The following is a 19331-nucleotide window of genomic DNA, read 5'->3' as shown; positions in this document are numbered from 1 at the left end:
TGCTTGTGATGCTCCGTCGGACAAATCCTCCTCCTCCTCCCTCCCTGTGGCTGATGGTGGTCTTCGCTTGGTGGCACAGGGAGGAGTGCCCATGTTGTCGGCGATCCAACGGAGTGAACGGCTCATGTCCGTTTGCACCGCCAGGAGCTCAGCCAGTCTTGCCTCCATCTGTCCTTGGTGTTATTGTTGACTGGCATGTTGCTCGGCCTGCAGGTTCTTCATCTCGTCGAGGGTCCCCTTGATGTCTGTGAGGCTCGACACAACCTGGCTGATGCCCCTGGTGTCACGCAGGTATGTGTCCAGGATGTGGCGCATGTGTGCCATACCGGTTCCCTCAGCTGGCTGGTCAGGTTCTCGCCTCTGCCTGCCTCCACTCCCACCACCCCTGCCCACACGAGCCTGGCCTGCCGTTGTGGGCACATCAGGTCTACGGGACCCCTGAGGGATGGCATTAGCGTGGTCGTCTGTCTCCTCCTGGGTGCCCGGAGAACCTTGTCCCTCCTGGTCAGACTGGCTGTGTTGTTCAGTGCGAGCAGGGCTCCTGGGTGTCTCCTGGGATGTGGCAGGAATGTGGGTGGTGGTTGGCACAGATGTACCTGACGCATGTGCTGCAGGGGCTTGGGCACCAGAGGGGCCAGGTTGGTCGGGGTCATCCACGGAGTGGTGGGAGTCGTCGCTGCCGGTGGGATCATCTTCACGCTGAGCCTGGGACTGTGATTGTTCCCCCCCATTGTTGGGGGGAGGTCGATGACGTTGCCCTGTGTGTGAGAGAGAGACAATGTTAATGCTGTTTCATGCCACATCCATGTGTCATACATATTCAAGTAGTCACAGTTCCTCCAGGTGGTTGGATGTGCCTAGCATTCCTCTCAATGTACACTTGGGGATGGGTATGTTGCGGGGGACAGATTAGTATGTGCTCCTGAGTGTTTGCCAGTAGATTTTTGGCTGGGATGCTTATTTGGCTATGGATTGGTCTTGTTGTCTCACATGTCCATTGTGAGAGTGGGTAAGTCTGTTGCCTGCCCCGGGGGTGTGTGCTTGTGTGAGGGGGGGTGTGTGACCAGGCCTGCTGTTGGGTGTAGTGTGATTTCTCATTGGGTCTCCCAGGTGATGTTTCTGTCCCCTCATGGTGCATGCTGGCATGACAGTGTGTGTGAGTTCCTGTGCTGGGTATGTGAGCTAGTGGAGTTGTTGTTTGAGTGTACAGTGGCCACAGGAGGGCCTTGTGCTGCCTACAGCAGGGCCAAGTGTGAGCTACCTTGTCAGTACTTTGCCAGTCCCTGTGCATTGGGCATGGTGCATGGGTATGTACCTAGGCCATATGGGCTGTGGGCATTGGTGTCTGGTTCTGAGTTGCACAATGTGTTGTGTGAGCCCCACCCTCCCAGCATCCCGGACATCCAGTCTTGGCTTTGTGGTTGGTGTGGCCTGGGACATGGCATTGCCTTTATTTGTGAATGGGGCATGGAGACGTTAGTGGCATGAGTGTGGTTTTTGGGTGTGGTTGTGTGCGGTGAGGGCTTGGGGGTAGTCGCATGCATTTGGTGTATTTGTGGTGTGGATGCCATTCCCCCCATGTTACGTGAGTTGTTTGTGTACTCACCAGGCTCTGCGACTCCTTCGACTCCGTGTACTCCCACCGGCGGAAGCGTGGCCATCACCTTCTCCTCCCAGGGATGGTAATGTATGGGTCTGCGGGGCAGCCCACCTCCAGTGATGTTACTCTGGGCGTATTCCTCGTTCATTTTCCTCTTGACTGCCCGGCGCAGATCGTACCACCTGGCTTGGCATTCATGCCTGGTCCTTCGGATGGGCGCAACAGCATACACCTTATCGACGATCCTCTGCCACAGGCTGGTTTTTTGGGCTATGCTGGTCTGTCTGACCAATGTTCCAAACAGCTGTGGCTCGACTCTGATGACTTCGTTGACAAGGAGCTCCAGCTCCGCCGTTGTGAACTTTGGATTCTTGTCTGTGGGCATGGTGTGGGGTGTGGGTGTTGATGGTTGTGGGTGTGTGGGTGTGAATGTGACGGTGTTTGTGTGAAGGTGAAGAGGGGGTGTTTGTGAAGGAGGTTGTGTGAAGGTGTGTAAGTTAAGGTGTAGTTAAGGTGTGAGTAAGGTGCAGTTGTTTGTCTGTGGTGTCTGTGAGCAGTGGGTCTGTTGCAAAGGCTCATGTGTTGTGTGTGTGGGCCCTTTTTATTGGTCCATTTGTGGGTGTGGCTGTGTTTGAATGTGTGGTGGGTGTGTTATATGAGGTGGTTGTGATTTAGGGCCTCTGTTTGCCTGTTTGGATGTGCTAGGTCAGTCATAGAGATGTATTTTGTCATGTTGACGTGTTTTGTGGTGTTGTGCGAGTCAAATTGACCCTCCTTGTGCTGTTTTACAGTGTCCTGGTCTGTACGAGTCTTTTTCGCGTAGGTACGGTCCGTACATACGCGATGCTGGGTGAGGGTGCTGGGGTACGGTGTGGGGTACAGTGCATACAGGTGCGGGGCTGTGCTACGGTGTTGGGGTGCGGCACGTACAGGTGCGGGCTGTGCTACGGTGTTGGGGTGCGGCGCGTACAGGTGCGGGCTGTGCTACGGTGTTGGGGTACGGTGCGTACAGGTACGGGGCTGGGCTACGGTGTTGGGGTACGGTGCGTACAGGTACGGGGCTGGGCTACGGTGTTGGGGTACGGTGCGTACAGGTACGGGGCTTTGCTACGGTGTTGGGGTACGGTGCGTACAGGTACGGGGCTGGGCTACGATGTTGGGGTATGGTGCGTACAGGTACAGGGCTGGGCTACGATGTTGGGGTACTGTGCGTACAGGTACGGGGCTGGGAGACGGGCCTGGGGTGCGGCGCGTACAAGTGGGGGGCTGGGGTACGGTCCTGGGGTACGGGGCGTACAGGTGCGGGCCTGTGCTAGGGTGTTGGGGTAATGTGCGTACAGGCACGGGGCTGTGCTACGGTGTTGGGGTACGGTGCGTACAGGTACGGGGCTGGGCTACGGTGTTGGGGTACGGTGCGTACAGGTACAGGACTGGGCTACGGTGTTGGGGTACGGTGCGTACAGGTACAGGGCTGGGCTACGATGTTGGGGTACGGTGCGTACAGGTGCGGGGCTGGGAGACGGGCCTGGGGTGCGGAGCGTACAGGTGCGGGCTGTGCTACGGTGTTGGGGTATGGTGCGTACAGGTGCGGGCCTGTGCTAGGGTGTTGGGGTAATGTGCGTACAGAAGCGGGGCTGTGCTACGGTGTTGGGGTACGGTGCGTACAGGTACGGGGCTGGGGTACGGTGTTGGGGTACGGTGCGTACAGGTACGGGGCTGGGAGACGGGCCTGGGGTGCGGCACGTACAGGTGGGGGCTGGGGTACGGTCCTGGGGTACAGGGCATACAGGTGCGGGGCTGGGAGATGGGCCTGGGGTGCGGAGCGTACAGGTGCGGGCTGTGCTACGGTGTTGGGATACGGTGCGGAGGGGGGGTATGGTGCTGACATACGGGTTATGGTGCTGACATGTGCGGTGTGAGGGGGGCTGTACGACTCGTATCCGGGCACAAGTTTACCCGTGTACATGTAGGCTACAGCGTTCGCTCCGTACGGGGTCTTTTACATGCGGTTGTGTATTCGGACGGGCAGTACGAATCGTACTTGCGCGCTCGGACTTCTGTTTTACGATTTGCACGTAAAAATGTCCGGCTCTCTATCGGACACTTTTCCCGACGGTATTCGGACGTAAAAATGTATGGCTCCCTCTTGGACCATTTTCCCGACGCAATTCGTATGTATTTTTCACGTACGAATCGTACTTCGCAGTTTTTACGGTACTTGTACGATTCGTACGTAAAAATATACGGATACGATTCATACGCAATTTTTTTTTCACGGATCGGAATCGGCACCTTTGTGTCCAAGTGGCAACATGGGTTCATTCCTAAAAAAAAGGTATTACGGAACATATTTGGCGGACCATCACCTTGTTTGACGCTGCTCAGGTTTCAGGAGACCCAATTGCGTTAATCTTACTTGATGCTGAAAAAGCATTTGATCTTGTCTCCCGGAAATTTCTCTGGGGCGTCATGAGGAAGATGCAGTTTGGTTCCAAGGCGATTCAAGATGTGCAGGCCTTATATTTAAATCCCAAAGCCAGAATCCCAATAAATGGGAAACTAACAGAGCCGATCGAGATATCACGGGGTACTCGGCAGGGCTGCCCCTGTTCTCCGCTGCTCTTTGCGATATACATAGATCCCTTCATCAAGAAAATCAAAAACAACCAAGAAATTCTGGCTGTGAGCAGATATGGTCTGGATACTAAAACCATGGCCTATGCCGATGATCTTGCCTTGGTTACTCCGAACCCTGAGACAGCTATCTTAGCCATAGAACAGGAAGCTCAAGAGTATGGGAAGATCTCTGGATATGCACTCAACAAAGGAAAGACACAGATAATCTTAAATAAGGAAATTACGTGGACAGATAGCAGGGTTGTTCAAAAGGCTAAATACTTAAGGGTAAACATCATGGCCGACATCGAGCTAATCGTTAGCAATAATCTGAACCCGCTGGCAGTCAAAACAAAGAAAGCCCTTAATCGGATCAATAATCTGCACCTGACCATAGTGGGGCAGTGTAACGTCCTTAAGATGATTTTCTTTCCCAAACTGCACTTTTTGTTTAGGGCTAGCCCCTGGAATTCAGTAAGATAATGCTTCAGGGATTTGAACAACTTTTTTCTCGATTTGTCTGGGCATACTCTCAGTCGAGGAGATATTTTACGTTTTTATCCCTTACTCGGGAAAGAGGGGGGTGGGCGCTCCGCAATGTGAAGCGCTACTACTGGGCCACGGTCTTGCAGAATTGCATTTTTTTACTGCATGAACAACCACCTTTCACAAAAACAACAGGGCTCCCGTCTCCCCTCAAATTATTACTTAGGGCTGAAGTCCGGGACTGCCTATGGCGACAGTTAGAATACGGATACTACAAGCGGGTCGGATTCAAGACCTTGCTGGGCGCTTTTAGGGTCTTTTCTAATCTACACAAAATTTTAGGCTTGGATAGACTGAACTTTTATACTCCTACAAATAATAATGCTAACCTGCGTGCAATCTTCGGGAGATCATATTTTCAAAACTGGCACAAAGCGGGCATACTAAAACTAGGAGATTTGATTTCTACTGAAGGAATCCGGCCCTTCATTGATCTTTGGACTCAATTCAACCTGAGCCATAGTGAGGCCTTCAAATACTTTGCCATTAGGGACTTCTTGGCACGCAAGTCTGGCTGGCCAGTAGGTTTTACTCAAATTGTCTTCATTGACAAGCTAAATTATCCTACTTTGCCCCGCATTGAGTTTATATACTCTGCACTGAATAGCCAATTGCCTGACAACATGGCTAAGACTGCAAGTAAATGGCAACAAAAATTGGATACTTCCAACAATATTTTCATTCTTGCTATGCGAGCAGCCCTGAGCGACCTGCTATCCGCCAAATTGCAGGCACAGTTTTACAAAACTGGCTTCTTCTTGAACATCACACCCAGCAGAATCGCAAAATGGGGGACAGGTAAAGGAACTTTCTGACCTAGATGTGCGGAATTTAGTGCTGACTCTGTTCATATGTTTTCCACCTGCATAAAACTTGAGCAACTACTTAACAAAATACAGAACTTCCTAAAGGTAGTCTTATCACGTGATATTCTGCTAACCCCCACTACTATCTTACTGGGTATACAAGATAGGATTGACAGGAAGAGCGGTGGGGCATTAATTTTTGTGGCTATGACTATTCTTAGGATTTCTATAACTTCTGTCTGGATAAACCCAAATCCTCCTTTATTTTCCCAATGGTTGGCCTGATTGGTAGCAACATGCAATCTGGAGAAGGCTATCTATGCTAAATAAGGCATCCAGGCAAAAAAGAAGGGATTAGCCATTTGGGAACCTCTATCCAGGTGGCTCAATCAGGCGAACTCCTAGGGCTTCCTCTCATTATCAATGTTGCACCAAAATTTGTTCAAATGTTTTTTGTTTACAGACATAGGGGCATACTCTCAAGAATGTGTGTTAAACATCGCAAATTTAGTTTAACACAACTTTGCACATCGCAGTCTATCGTGGGAAAGCAACACTGTGTCAATGTGGAATTCTCAACCCGGCGGCACCATGCGATACTTCCACCATAACGTGACAAATGACCGCATTAAAACCAACGTGACGCCGAAGAAATGTGAAACACCAACGCAAAAAAGTGGCTATGACGCCAATCATGATACAAAAATCAGCGAGAACCATCCAAAAGCCTGCAATCCCCACGCGACATGCGGGGAAATGCACTACAAAATGTGAAAAAAAACACATACAAAAGCCAAACAACAGTGAAGCACAATGGAGTCAGCCGGAGCAAGTGCAGAGGACAATCAGAACCCCACAAGCACCCCTGAGGACCAGCCTGGGTCTTCGGGGTCAGGGAAGGGCAAGGTGAAGAAGAATAGGAAGAAAAGGTTCAGTCCGCAGGAAAGCAGGATCCTGATAACGGAGCTGATAGAACACCATTAACTACTGTTTGTCACCTCCACTGTGTCACTGGCAACTAAAAATTGAATATGGCAGACCATCGTGGACAAGGTGAATGCAGTCGGAGTGCTGGAGAGGTCAATGGACGAGGTGAAGAGGCACTGGAATGATGTCAAGCGCAAAACCAAGCAGAAACTCGCAAACAACCATAAGGCAGCAATGCAGACTGGAGGTGGCTGCCCAGCGCCACAGGAGGAGCTGGACGAAATGGAGGAAATGGTGTCCACAGTCATCAGTGGGGAGACGGTTGCAGGAGTTGGGGACCTGGACACTGCTCAACAGGACCGGACAGCAGCAGGGTGAATAATGAACAGGGACTGGGGGAAGGGGGGAGATGGGCCCAATGGCACACATGCACAATTAAGCACAGCACATCATCAGACAAACCATGCCCCAGACCCCCAAATGCCACCAAGATACCAATGCACCCACGAATGCCACATCCCAGCACTGTAGAAGCACAGAAGGCAGAGGCACACCGCATGTAAGGAATCAGGGGCAGCCAACTCAGAGCTGCAGGGCGACTCCCCCAAAAAGCGGCACACACATCACATGCAGAGCACAACAACATTGACAATGATGTGGCACAATCCGCAACACATCCACAACAGAACAGGGGCACAACTGGTCCTGCTTGTGTGCAGTAACTGGCCAATCACATATGGCAACGCAGGGAAATGTGAGTTGACAATGTACAAGTACAATCACACATGGATCACTGACGAAATATCGAGAAGGAGAATATCGAATTGCCAAAATATCGAGGTAAAAATATAGAATGCCAAAATATCGAAGCCCTATCTCCAAACAGGTAAGTACAAAAATATAGAATCCAAAATATTGTTGTAAAAAATATAGTTAGTCAAAATATCGAATTTTTTAAATGTCTTAAAATTAATGTAAAATTAATGAAATAATACATATAATTAACTGAAACGTACTTAAAAATACTTGAATAACTTTAAAATTAATGTAAGTCAAAAAAAATAATTAATACATGTATATTAACGTAATATTAATTAAAAATATGCAATATTTTTGCATAGGCTAGCGGGCGGGTAAAATTTACTATTACCATTCCAGTAAGTGCAATATTATGTCTGTTTACCTCACACATCCGTGAAGTGGTCAAAATGTCCACTATCCCACATCACAGAGGCAGCTCCCCACAAACAGTCACAATGTACACTGTCACTCAGTCTGCATGCAAACATGTTCAATGCGTCAACATACATGTGAACACAATGTTAAACTGCTACTCCCGTTCACATTGCAGAGGGAAATTCAACACCTTCTGCAGAGCAGTCAAAACCTCTCTTCTCTGATGACGAAGAGGACAACCAGACCTTCGACTCCGACGCCCTCCAACAGCTCGTGGAGAGCCTCTGCAGCCCACTTCCAGGAGCAGGTCGGCCCAGCTGCTACGAGGAGAACCCACCACCTGCACAGTACCTACAGCAGGCAGCACCCACCACCACGGCTGCCTCCCAGGACCTCCAATACCAACACATGGCCTTCCAACTCCGTGTGTTGGGGTGCCAGGAGAAGCTAGCCTAACAGATGCAGGTGGGGTTCGACCGCATGGCAAATAAACTAGATGCCATTCGTGGGTGGCTAAGTCCCAGCAGTGACCACTCACGGTCCTTAATGGACACTGACAGTCCACTCCATGCTCTCCAACGAACCATGTCCGACAAGAATGACTGTCCAGTCATAGTGGCTCCAGAGAGCTCCCCTGGGAGTTGGGACTCATGCGGAGGCTCATGGAGGACAGGGAGCGTAAGCGTGCAGAAACAACGGCTGACATGGCTGCACACGAGCGAGAGGTGGCTGGGTCCCTCAATGCCATAAAGAACATCCTAATGGCATTGCTGCCACAAGGCCTGGCGTAGATGCATACTGCTGCTACCCCTCCATCCACATCCCTGCCCACTGATGTGTCAGTTCCACACAATGCAGCAGACATTCCATCTCCGGCACCTGCAGTGTCACTGCCACACAGTGCTGGAGACAGAACACCACCACTCACATGTAAGGCACCTGAAACAGCAGAGGACGAAGATGCGGATGGATCTGGCCTCGTGGTCATAGCCTTGTGGTCATAAGGAAGCGGTAGCATCCATGTCCGCCATATGGCCTGTTACTGCTTGGTTCTGCCCTCAGCATCATTCCCTTCCAGTGTCCCCGATGCATTCTGGGACATTCACCTTGGACCTCGACATGGACTGCCATAGTCGTTTTGCTCACCCATGACACAGATATCCGACTGCGGACTGAACTCCTCCACTACTGAGGAATATGTCATTCACAGAGGGACTCTGGCTGGCCCGCCACGGTCCGACGCTGTAAGGTGGGCTTTGCATGGCCCTGTACTGCTCCACATACATCACTCCATTGAATGTGCATTAAACATTCATTTTCACAACGATGTGTCATGTCTATGATCTTGCAAGTGTGGAGGCATGAATGCATGTAGGGTCAATAATTGCACCTTACGTCCATGTTGCTCATGTTGTGGGACTTGGGTCATAGGGTGACACATTGCCGGTTGCGTGCCGGGTGGTGCCGACACTAGAAAGAGGAAACACGCATTTGTTACTTCCTTGTCCTGGCTAGAACGGAAGCACGCACAGCCCTGGGGTCGTTGCTCACACCCTTATGCTGGCCTGGCATACGCCAGGCCAGCCCACTCCGCTCACGCCCACAGGGGACGACGACAATGCTACATGTCCCAGGTCTTCCCTGTGGGGATCTGCTGCTCACAGGTCTAGTTGTCCGCATGCCACGGTCACTCCCTCACGGCTGGTTCTCACCCACACCACACCCATTCGGCGTCACAGGACATGTTACCGAGCCAATAAAAAGGGCCTGGGGCACGTGCTGGACGGCATTTCCACTCTCCAAATGGGTGTCTCCGTGTGGGTATCATTTAGGCATGAGGGCCTAGGGCCCTGCCGTGTCACATTGCCCAGTGCCAAGGGTGACATGATGGCGTCCGCACCACAGGACTCAATCATAAAGGATCCATGGCTTGCGGTGCACAGACTTTGTGGCACCGGTTGCACTGCGGCAGGCACAGGCACACAGCCACAGGACGGTGTCTTTTGGTACACTGAGGTAGGGGCACCTTCAGTGCTGAGCGGGTATGCAGCCTGCGATGATGCGCCATCTGGGCGTTCCGGAATGGTGGCATTGGTGTGAGCTCTGCTGGATCGCAGTGTAGGCCTGAGCCAGCGGGCAGTGCGTGCCTCCTGCCATGTGGCGTTGCCTCACAGTTCACATAGTTAGTGGCACCTATTGGGCTGAGCGGGTGTGCAGCCTGCGATGATGCCCTGTGCACTGATGTGTCCTCTGCAATTGTGAAATCAAGACCCAGAATCATGTGTGTGACCTGGTGGCCCACGGTGCGTGGCTGCATTATGTGGATGGTGCCATGTTCGTGGGCCACGGTCTTGGAGAACCAACTGGCAAGTGATGGGCCCTCTTGGAGACACGCCGGTGTCGGAAGGTGAGCAGTGAGGCCTGGTTGCGCATGGACAGGCAGTCTCCACTGGGCGGCGGGAGGGGCTGGGGTGCAGCAGCCTGTGTGTGCAGGGGCGGGCAAGCGATGATGGCATGTGCTACTGTCTAAACTCTGCCATTCATGTCTCTGGCAACTGTTTCAGATGAGTGACCTGGGGGACTACAGTGTGCACCGGCACGTGGTTGGAGACACACTGGTGGCTGCAGGTGAGCAGTGGGGCCTGGGTCCGCAGTGTCAGCACTCCCTCTTTCTCTTTCTCTCTCCCTCTCTCTTTCTCTCTGTCTCTCTCCCTCTCTCTTTCTATCTCACTCTCCCTTTCTCTCTCTTGTTCTCTCCCTCTCTTCCTCTCTGTCTCTCTCCCTCTCTCTTTCTATCTCCCTCTCTCTTTCTCACTCCCTCTCTTTCTCTCTCTTTTTCTCTCCCTCTCTCTTTTTCTCTCCCTCTCTATATTTCTCTCCCTCTCTCCCTCTCTGTCCTTTGATGGGCGCATGACACACCTCCTTATCTGTCTTTCTGTCTTGCAGGCTGTGACTTACGGAATGCCCGGAGAAGACATGCAGTGACTCTTCATGATTGTTTTTATTTGTTTCATCTGTAATAAAGGTTTTGTTTTGGTTATATGATGCGGATGTGTGTTTCAATTTTTGTGGCCACGCCTGTCTGTTGGGTGTTGTGTTTGTGCGACTTCAGGTGAATTGTTTGGTTTCATGGGGTTGATGTGCATTCTCCTTGTGAGGGGTGGGGGGTGGTGGGGTCCGAGGGGGGCTATGTGTTGTTTCCCTCTTGGGGCCCCAGGCTGCATGTTCAGTTGCTCGGTTGCATCTGTTGTTCTTCATGTTTGGCTATGAGCTGTGCTCCCTTGGCTGCAGCCGGTTGTCGTCCGACTTTGCACCAGGTCAGAGCAGGTGTTATTTCCTGCTGCTAATGCGCCTTATTGCATTTTTTGTGTTCTTATCGCAGATCGGACTGGTCGTTGAGAATTTTGTGGTGTGGTGTTGTCACTGCTTTTTGCTCGAGAACGCCTACTCTGCATCTCATTAGCGATAGTTGCTGGGGTAATCCGTGGCAATGTCTTTTGCAGATGCAATCGGTGGAAAACTGGTTATGTCGGCTGTTTGCTCCGGCTTGAGAATATGGCCCTTAGTTCTTTATTAATTCTGTATGCCATAGAATGTCTGCGATTTTTGCACAAGAGGCACAATGCACTTTATTACTAACAGTCTTTTAGAGATGGCACTATCATGATCATGGTCCAAAAAAAGCTATGCACTGGCATTTTATGCTTTCAGTGCTTTCTGTTTTAACAGTTGATATGATGTTTGCATAACTAATTCGCTTTTCTCTCTGTGTTTTCTTTTGAGGATGTCAAATCGCGATCACTGCTTTAAGAAAATTGGTTTTCCCTGCTGCTGTAAAAACTCTTTGTTCTAGATTAGAGGGTCGGGGTGGGGGCAACGCTGTTTTGAATTACTCTACTTTTGCTTTTGTATTGCATATCTATAAAAATAAATTTAAAAAAAGGGGGAAAACAGGAGAAAAAAAATAGATGTAATGAACACGATTTTAAAAAGGTAAAGGGATGAACACAAAATTCTTTAACATTGAATGGTCTGTGGTTAGTAAAGGGGAACACATTTATTAGGCTCAATGAAGTATATGTTTCGACACTATATTTGCCACTTAGGTACAGTGCAGCTACATGTGTCTTCAAATGTCCCCATTTATGGTCACATTTAGGTGTCGATTCCGATCCTGTAAAACCCGGGTACGAATGGTCGTACGGAGCGTATTCTCCGTACGACTCGTACCCGGGAAATCCACCGTACAAACCAGCAAGTACGATCCGTACAGAAGTACCATTTCCGTAGGAATCGTACAAAACACCGTACGGCTAAAAAATGCATACAAGTCTGATCCTGGACAGCGCGTACGCGACGTCTGCACGGAGTCAGGCAGCGTTTTACGGACCAGCAAGTACGATTCGTACCCACAGCACTCCGCACGGCTATTTTTTTACGGGAGCCAAAAAGTGCCGGAAAAGCTAAGTACGCTGCGATGCACGACGAAAAGGGGGCCCGGTACGTGACGTACCCCCACCGGCGTATGTACGCACCGTACCCCAGGCGTACCCCCCACCAGCGTATGTACGCACCTTACCCCAGGCGTACCCCCGACCCGCGTATGTACGCAACGTACCCCAGGTGTTCCCCAATCCTCGCGTATGTACGGCCCGTACATACGCGAGGATTGGGGTACGCCTGGGGTACGGTGCGTACATATGCGAGGTTTGGGGTACGCCTGGGGTGCAGTGCGTACATACGCGGGTGGGGGGTACGCCTGGGGTACGGTGCGTACATACGCGGGTGGGGGTACACCTGGGGGGCAGTACGACTCGTACCCCGGGCACAAGTGTACCCGGGGTAGGGGTCGTACAAAGTTTGCTCCGTACTGGACATTTTCCATACGCTTGTGCATTCGGAACACCAGTACGGATCGGACTTGTGCGCTCGGACTTCTGTTTTACGACTCATACGTAAAAGTGTCCGGGGACGTCTCGTAGACTTCTCCCGCAGTGATTCGTATGTATTTTTCACGTACAAATCGTACTTCGCCGTTTGTACGGGACTTGTACGATTCGTACGTAAAAAAATACGGATACGAGTCGTACGGTAAATCTTTTTGACGGATCGGAATCGGCACCTTAATGTAAATATCCATGAGTGACATTATGGGGCAGATTTATGTTGGACTTGCGCTAATTTTATGCCGCCGTTGCGTCACTTGTGACGCAGCGGCGGCGTAAACCCTGCGCCACGTTGCGCCCGATTTACTTCGTGACGCATCTATGGAGATGCGTCACGGTGTAAAGCCCTACGCCACATGAAACCTGCGTCAGGTTTCATGTGGGCATTTCTACGCAGGGGGGGCGTTCCGTCGCAGGAACGCCCATGAAAAGTGACTCAGTGAAATCTACAAGATTTCACTGATTCACTTTTCCAACACTGATGCGTCAAAACCCGGCGTAAGGCTTGACGCACCATGTTACAGATAGGGCAAGATGGAAGAGTGCTGGAGTTGCGTGTCACAACTTTACGCCCCAGATGCGACACACATCTGTTTATTCCTGCGCCATGATGCATGGGTGGCGCAAGGGTAAACTTGAGTGCCGCATCTTTCCTGGCGCATCCCTGCTGATTTGCAGAGATGCGCTAGGCAACATAAATCTGCCCCTATGTTGTGCAAATGTGGCACATTCTTTTCCATGAAAGCACATGTTGTTTTATAATGCTTTCAAAGAAATTCAATGACATGAAAAAGCATGCAAAAAAAACATCAAATGAAAAAATGGCCTAATGCTTCCAAAACTGGAATGACTTTCCAGGTGAAGTCACTGGGGCCGATTGTGCTGCATCCACAGAAGCAGGTGCGGGCCCTGCTGTGGCTGTCCGTATAGAAATCTCCCACATCCACAAAAGTGGGTTGCAGCAATTGTATTCGGGATGATATGCAGAAACGCAGTGGTGTAGATAGCGCTAACCCCGTGAGCCCTTAAGTGCTATATGCAGCAATATGGCTAAAAGCTTTATTTTTGACCAGCAGTTTTTGTTTCAGTCACATTGTGTTAGATAAGCCTCCTGCCTCTCTACAGACAGAAATACGTTGTTTAAATTACCACCTTCTTTTGTACTTGGATAGGTAAAAAAAACACACACACAGATGCTTATTCGCAACCTGACATTGCCCAAAATTAAATGTAACATTTGAAGCTGAAAACTTTCCATTTAGTGTATAGCTTTCAGCCAACGAAGGAATCACTTTTCTTTGCTTCCATCCATGACCTCTTTATTGTGGCGCCAGCTATTCTCCAAGGAGAGAAAGCAGTTTTCACACTGGTCCTGTCCTTTAGGGCATGTAAGGGCGTGCCCGCTGCCCTGACCCTCTGTGCCCTGGAAGAAAGAAGGCTGCGCCAAGGCGTGGCCAAGGCAGAAGTTCAGTTTACTACATTACGGTTCATCTTGCAGCCATAATAGTGAAAAGAAAAGGCTCATCAACAAACGACAAAATGATGGGAGGAATGCTTAACTTCATAAAAGCCGGGTCTGGTGGCTCAGTGGACTAATGCTCCACAGCAGAGGCCTGTGTATGACCTCATGGTCACAGGTGCAAATCCTGGTGGGTAAACTCAGCCTTTCATCCATCTGAGGTCGATAAAACGAGTACCATTGAGTTGGTTAACAATAAACATCTGTTATTCAGCGCCAAGAGACATGCTTGAATGTGTGCTTTACAAATAGACATGTTATGTTATGTTAGCTGCTTGCAGTGGTTCTGGGCAGTACACCAAACCACAGTTTTTCATCCACTATACCATTCTAGACAATGAAATCAGTCTTAGTCCTGCTCCACTAGGAGCACTCCAGCCCCAGGCCACGTCCTGGCAAAAAGTAATAGAAGCAAGCCCCAATTGGTTTCTGCCGATTTAGGCCTTATAATTGAGGTATAGTTTGAACTGTGTGGCACAGTGAGTTCAGGTCCCACATCTGGGCATACCTGTTACATTTAGGACATCTACTACAAAAAACAACAAAGTGATTTGAGAAATGCTGGAGTTAATCTTAATAACTGAGGATTGCTCTGGGCCGTATTCCAGGCCATCGTTGTTCATCTTTTAAGCCATACTAGACACAGACAAGCATTATGCAAATCAGTCATGGTCCTGCTCCAATAGGAAACATCCAGTCTAAACTGCAAGGACCTGGCAACAGGTGACCATACTCCCCATAATCACGGATTTTTCAATTGTTTCTGAAAGCATGTTTTGTGGAACCCCTTTTTCTGATATTTTGTCTAGGGGCAAGGATGTGATGCAACAGCCAGAGCTCATGACTGTGGAGCTGGGAAACCAATTCTTGGTGTTTGCTCAACATCCTGTGATTCTGGGCAAATCATTTAATCTCCCTGTGCTTACAAAAAATTAATGTGTGCCTGTGTAATGTCAAAGAGGCTCCTGTAAAGTGCACCAATACCTTTGGGTCATGGTCGCTCTATATGAAACTGCAGAAAATGTATTACAAAATGTTGTGAGCACTCCTGGTTTCAGGTACTGCTCAAGACTAGAAGTGGAGCACAACCTAAGGATGGCAGAAGCAAGAATCCATCCACACATTGACTGTCTCTGTGGAGAAAAAGAGGCACACCCCTCACCTGTGTTTTGGGAGTGTTTTTACTAATCTATCTTACATTTTGTGTTTTATGTGAAAAATAAAGCACCAATTTAATTTTTGGTGCAAATTGTTTCTTGGAGACTTTTCATTTGATCTTTATATTAAGCACAAGAACTACAAATCTTCAGTTTACTAAACACTCTTACTTTATTTAATATAATTTGCCCTATATGCCCTGGGCTCTGCAGGAGGGAATGGCCATCAATGAGGCAGATTACCAGCTTCCAGAACTTTTTTGTCAGGTGGTGGTGGTGGTGGGGAGGGGGGCTCGACATGTAAAAAGGTTTATATGGGGGGGCTCAGCCGACAAACGTTTGAAGACCTCTGCCCAGAGCATCCCCAGACTGAGTTTGGCCTATTTAAGCCTCGTTGATGAGGTAAAGCTTGAGTTCAGTGGCTCAATGAGCACAAGACCCATATGTGGGCTCACGTGTCACACTTATGGTGGCAGAGGATAGACTGGGATTCATTTAGCACACACTAGATCAGGCGCTAAGTAATTGTCTGTATCTCTAATCTCCCGGGACAGAGATCATGGCCATCACTGGCTGATAAGAAAAAGGTTAACCGCCCTGCCTGTCTTCCTCATCTTGAGTAACATGAGGATACTTTCTTAGATCATATGGGTCGGTACCAAAAAAAACATTTGGAGAATGAATAAGGGACCCCTTTGCTTGATTTCAGCATAAGCCATGGAGGAGCATTTTCAATTATAATAATTCACTCTTTCACTCCATTATGGTAGTAATGAGAAATCACTCTACTGCTTCAATACTGACTCTTAAGGTTCATTCTCGTGTGGGTCAAATGGCTTTTAGATATATCTTTGACTAGACCTCTTCATAGAAGACTCTATTGCTTTATTGTGTTTCCTGGTTGTATCCCTTATATACTGAGGGTACAGCTGTGTATGGATGTGCTTGCTACCCTATTCTATATTATCACTATCAATTAAGCGCCTTTGATTCGGAACAAATATTTACTAATGTTACTAATTTTAGGTCATAGACATCTTCATTGAAGTAATAAAGGACCTATCGTCCTCCCTGTTTTTTGTTTCTTAACCCCTTTTGTGCTGTGCACATTTTCGCCCTATGCGGGCGATTTACATAGTGGGCGGGATTTGGATGGCCTCCGGCTGTCCTCCGCACATGCCCACCGGGGGCCGTCATGCGCACCGAAAAGGTTAAGGGATAAAGTGGAGCAGTATCAAGACTGCAGTATATTCTCAAAAGAATAGACTGCCTTAGGCAACTCTGGGAGCTGAGCTTGAGGGATATGGAAACTGCTAGATTCTTAGAGGGACATTGTTTTTTTCAACTTTGTGAATGGTGCTGCCTATCAGGCTGCATTTTTCCCTTTCACTGCATGTTTGTTATGGCTTCCTAAACAGCAGTATCTATTTAGGTGTTGCAGTATAGTTTGACTTAAAACCTTTTATTTGGGAGGCTGAAGCACTTAAAGGTTTAGAGTCTGTGTCCCTTGATAAGCTGTCATGGGTGTTTATCTGTGTTGTTTCTCGAATATGAACTATCTTGAAAAAACAAAATACAAGAGGCGTTTGACAAAACAGGAAAAGTTTGTTTTATTAAACGCTTTGGCCGGGAGACAGTTCCAGAAGTGGGATCTGCCGCTGCCTCACTGTACAATCAATCTGAGAGGTATTTTATACAGTTCAATGGGTATCATAAAATGGTTCTCATGATCCTTTTTTGGTATGGAGTGTGAACCACTGTCTTTGGAGTCATAAATAAGGCCTTGGATAAGGAATCCAAGTGGGCCTCGACCTGGCGTGGACAAAATGCAGCCAGTGGGTAACGTGTCCAGATGTCCGGCAAGGTGGGGGGGGCGCATGATCACTCCGTTTACTGTGTGTGCTTTGGTCTGATTGACAATGTGTTCTGAGCTTTATGCAGCATCTGGCTTTATGGTGTTTTGGGAACCCGCGCACCCTTACCCTTCCAGCAATGTATACTTTATTGGACCCAACCTCCCTGGACCAGTGTGTTGTCCCTGCACTTATCAGTGGGATTGATCTGAGTTTCCGGTTCGCACATTTGTCTGTCACCTATGTGCCACCCCAACTGTGACCTGTCAATCAGTAACCTCAGGCCTAGGTCTCAGAGCCTGCCTGATCATGTATTTCTGAGTCGGGGTTGATGGACAGTGCATGATGGGTAAATTCGGAAATAGAGATGCAATTTTGTTCTTATACATGAATGTGTTGTTATTTACATCGACATTGACTTTTTCAAGATTAAAATTGTTAAAAAATGCTAGATTTTTCACCCTTTTTATTTCTATGAATTATGCTTTGATAAATGTTCCTGGATTTCTACACGCATCTGTGAATTATTCTAATTTTTGTGACTTCAGTGAAGATTTCTACAATGTGGATTCAAGATCAAAAGGAACTAACCTTTTCTAATGCATAGGATTAGGACCTGAGATCGTTCTATGTAGGACTAGAGTTAGGGAATATAAATCATTTAGAAGTTAGAAATTAGGTTATAAATTTGGGATAGGTTGTTCTAATGGGATATGGTTAGCTATAGAAATGAAGCCTTGAATTTGAGACAAGGCTAAGTTCAGTCAACGTCTTCAAGACATAGACTGAGAAGGTTACGTTTAGAGAGAGATTTGGTATAATTTATTTGCAAACATGCCTATTCTTCTCACTCTGTCAAGTCTTCCATCGCTTGGTGCAAGATAAGAATATGCACAAGGGACAGGGTTGATGTTAGGGTTACTGATTAATTGAATGGCGATAGGAAGACTACATATTGTTAAAGATAGGGTAACAGATCACAGAAACGAGGGAATGTTTTCAGACATGTTAGATGTTGGGTTTTGAGTAAGACTGATATGGGTTAGGAATGGTTTCTTTTGGCGCTTTATATGGGCTAGAGTTCTGCTTTGGTTTAGAAGATTTGTTTGGAGAGAAAGTAAAGGCTCAACAGAGAGCAATGTCTAAGGCAGCAGTTAGCGTTGTTAGCTGTAGTTGGAACTGAGATATGATAAGTGGTTAGAGAGAGCCTGTCAAACCTAGAAGAGCTGGGTACAAAGTTGACCTGGGTTTATAGATCAAGTTGGGAGTGTTTATGTTGAAGAGAGATAGTGGAATTATCCCAAGATCAACATTTGAAAAAGTTATGTTTGTAACAAAGTTATATCACATTTCGAACTGACCATCAACCTTTCTTTCAATCTGTGTCAGTACAAGGATCCTTCACCATTGCTGTGACCATCAACCACCTCTATGCCCCGATAGTCCGGCTGTTGGTATTTGCACTGTTTCCCAATGGAGGGATCACAGCTGACACTGTTGACCTAAATATATTCTTGTGCTTCAAGAACAAGGTCAGTGTTAGATGGAAGGGGCACTATTTCTTTCTGTTTTCCTTTATTTGCTTATTTCTTTGTTGTGCATGGGTCTCATTGAGAGCTGCTATCATTTATATTTATTTCATTTTCTAAACCTGATAACTCACTGCTATGATGTAGCAGCAGTTGATAACACAACTTGTTACCCACTGTTGCTATGTCATAAAGGCCTTCAAAGCTAGGGTGACTGGGCTCTCTGAGAGCCTGTTAGTGCAGCTCTGCTTGTCTGCTTTTACTGAAAGCAGAAAGCACAGACGTAGGAGGAGACAAGAAAGGAGAGAACGTTGGTTGAGGACGGCAGGTTTATTTATTTATTTTATTTTATTTTACAAGTTTTTTATACCGCTGGCTAGACCCAGAGGTATCAGAGCGCTTTACATAAGGATAATTAAAGCACAGGAAAAAAAACAATGTTATGGTAAATCGTAGGAGGGAGGGGGAGGAAAGGAGACAAAGCAGGGAGACGAGAAGAACTGTGCCAAATGTCTGGCAGGGTATGTGATGGTCAAGGGGGTGTGCCTGGGCCAATCTCCTCTATAGCTGTCTAGCAGCTCCACCGGGCATCAGCCATGTTGCTCAGGTCTCAGCGGTCAGGAAAAATAAAAATAACAGTTTTGCATAGTTACATT

At 48.3% G+C, this 19331-nt stretch overlaps 1 protein-coding gene across 2 annotated transcripts in view; it reads left to right on the top strand.

Annotated features, from left to right (window-relative positions):
- Positions 1 to 19331, top strand: part of LOC146812807 (alpha-2-macroglobulin-like protein 1) — a 747116-nt gene that overhangs the window by 366325 nt on the left and 361460 nt on the right. For both annotated transcript variants that reach the window (XM_085619917.1, XM_085619918.1), the window contains exon 14: positions 18536 to 18678. In XM_085619917.1, the coding sequence (XP_085476043.1) occupies positions 18536 to 18678 (143 nt within the window). The remainder of the gene's footprint in view (positions 1 to 18535; positions 18679 to 19331) is intronic.

The sequence above is a fragment of the Triturus cristatus genome, chromosome 7, assembly GCF_964204655.1.
Source record: "Triturus cristatus chromosome 7, aTriCri1.1, whole genome shotgun sequence".
Lineage (NCBI taxonomy): Eukaryota > Metazoa > Chordata > Amphibia > Caudata > Salamandridae > Triturus > Triturus cristatus.
This window is presented reverse-complemented; position numbering and strand designations above follow the sequence as displayed.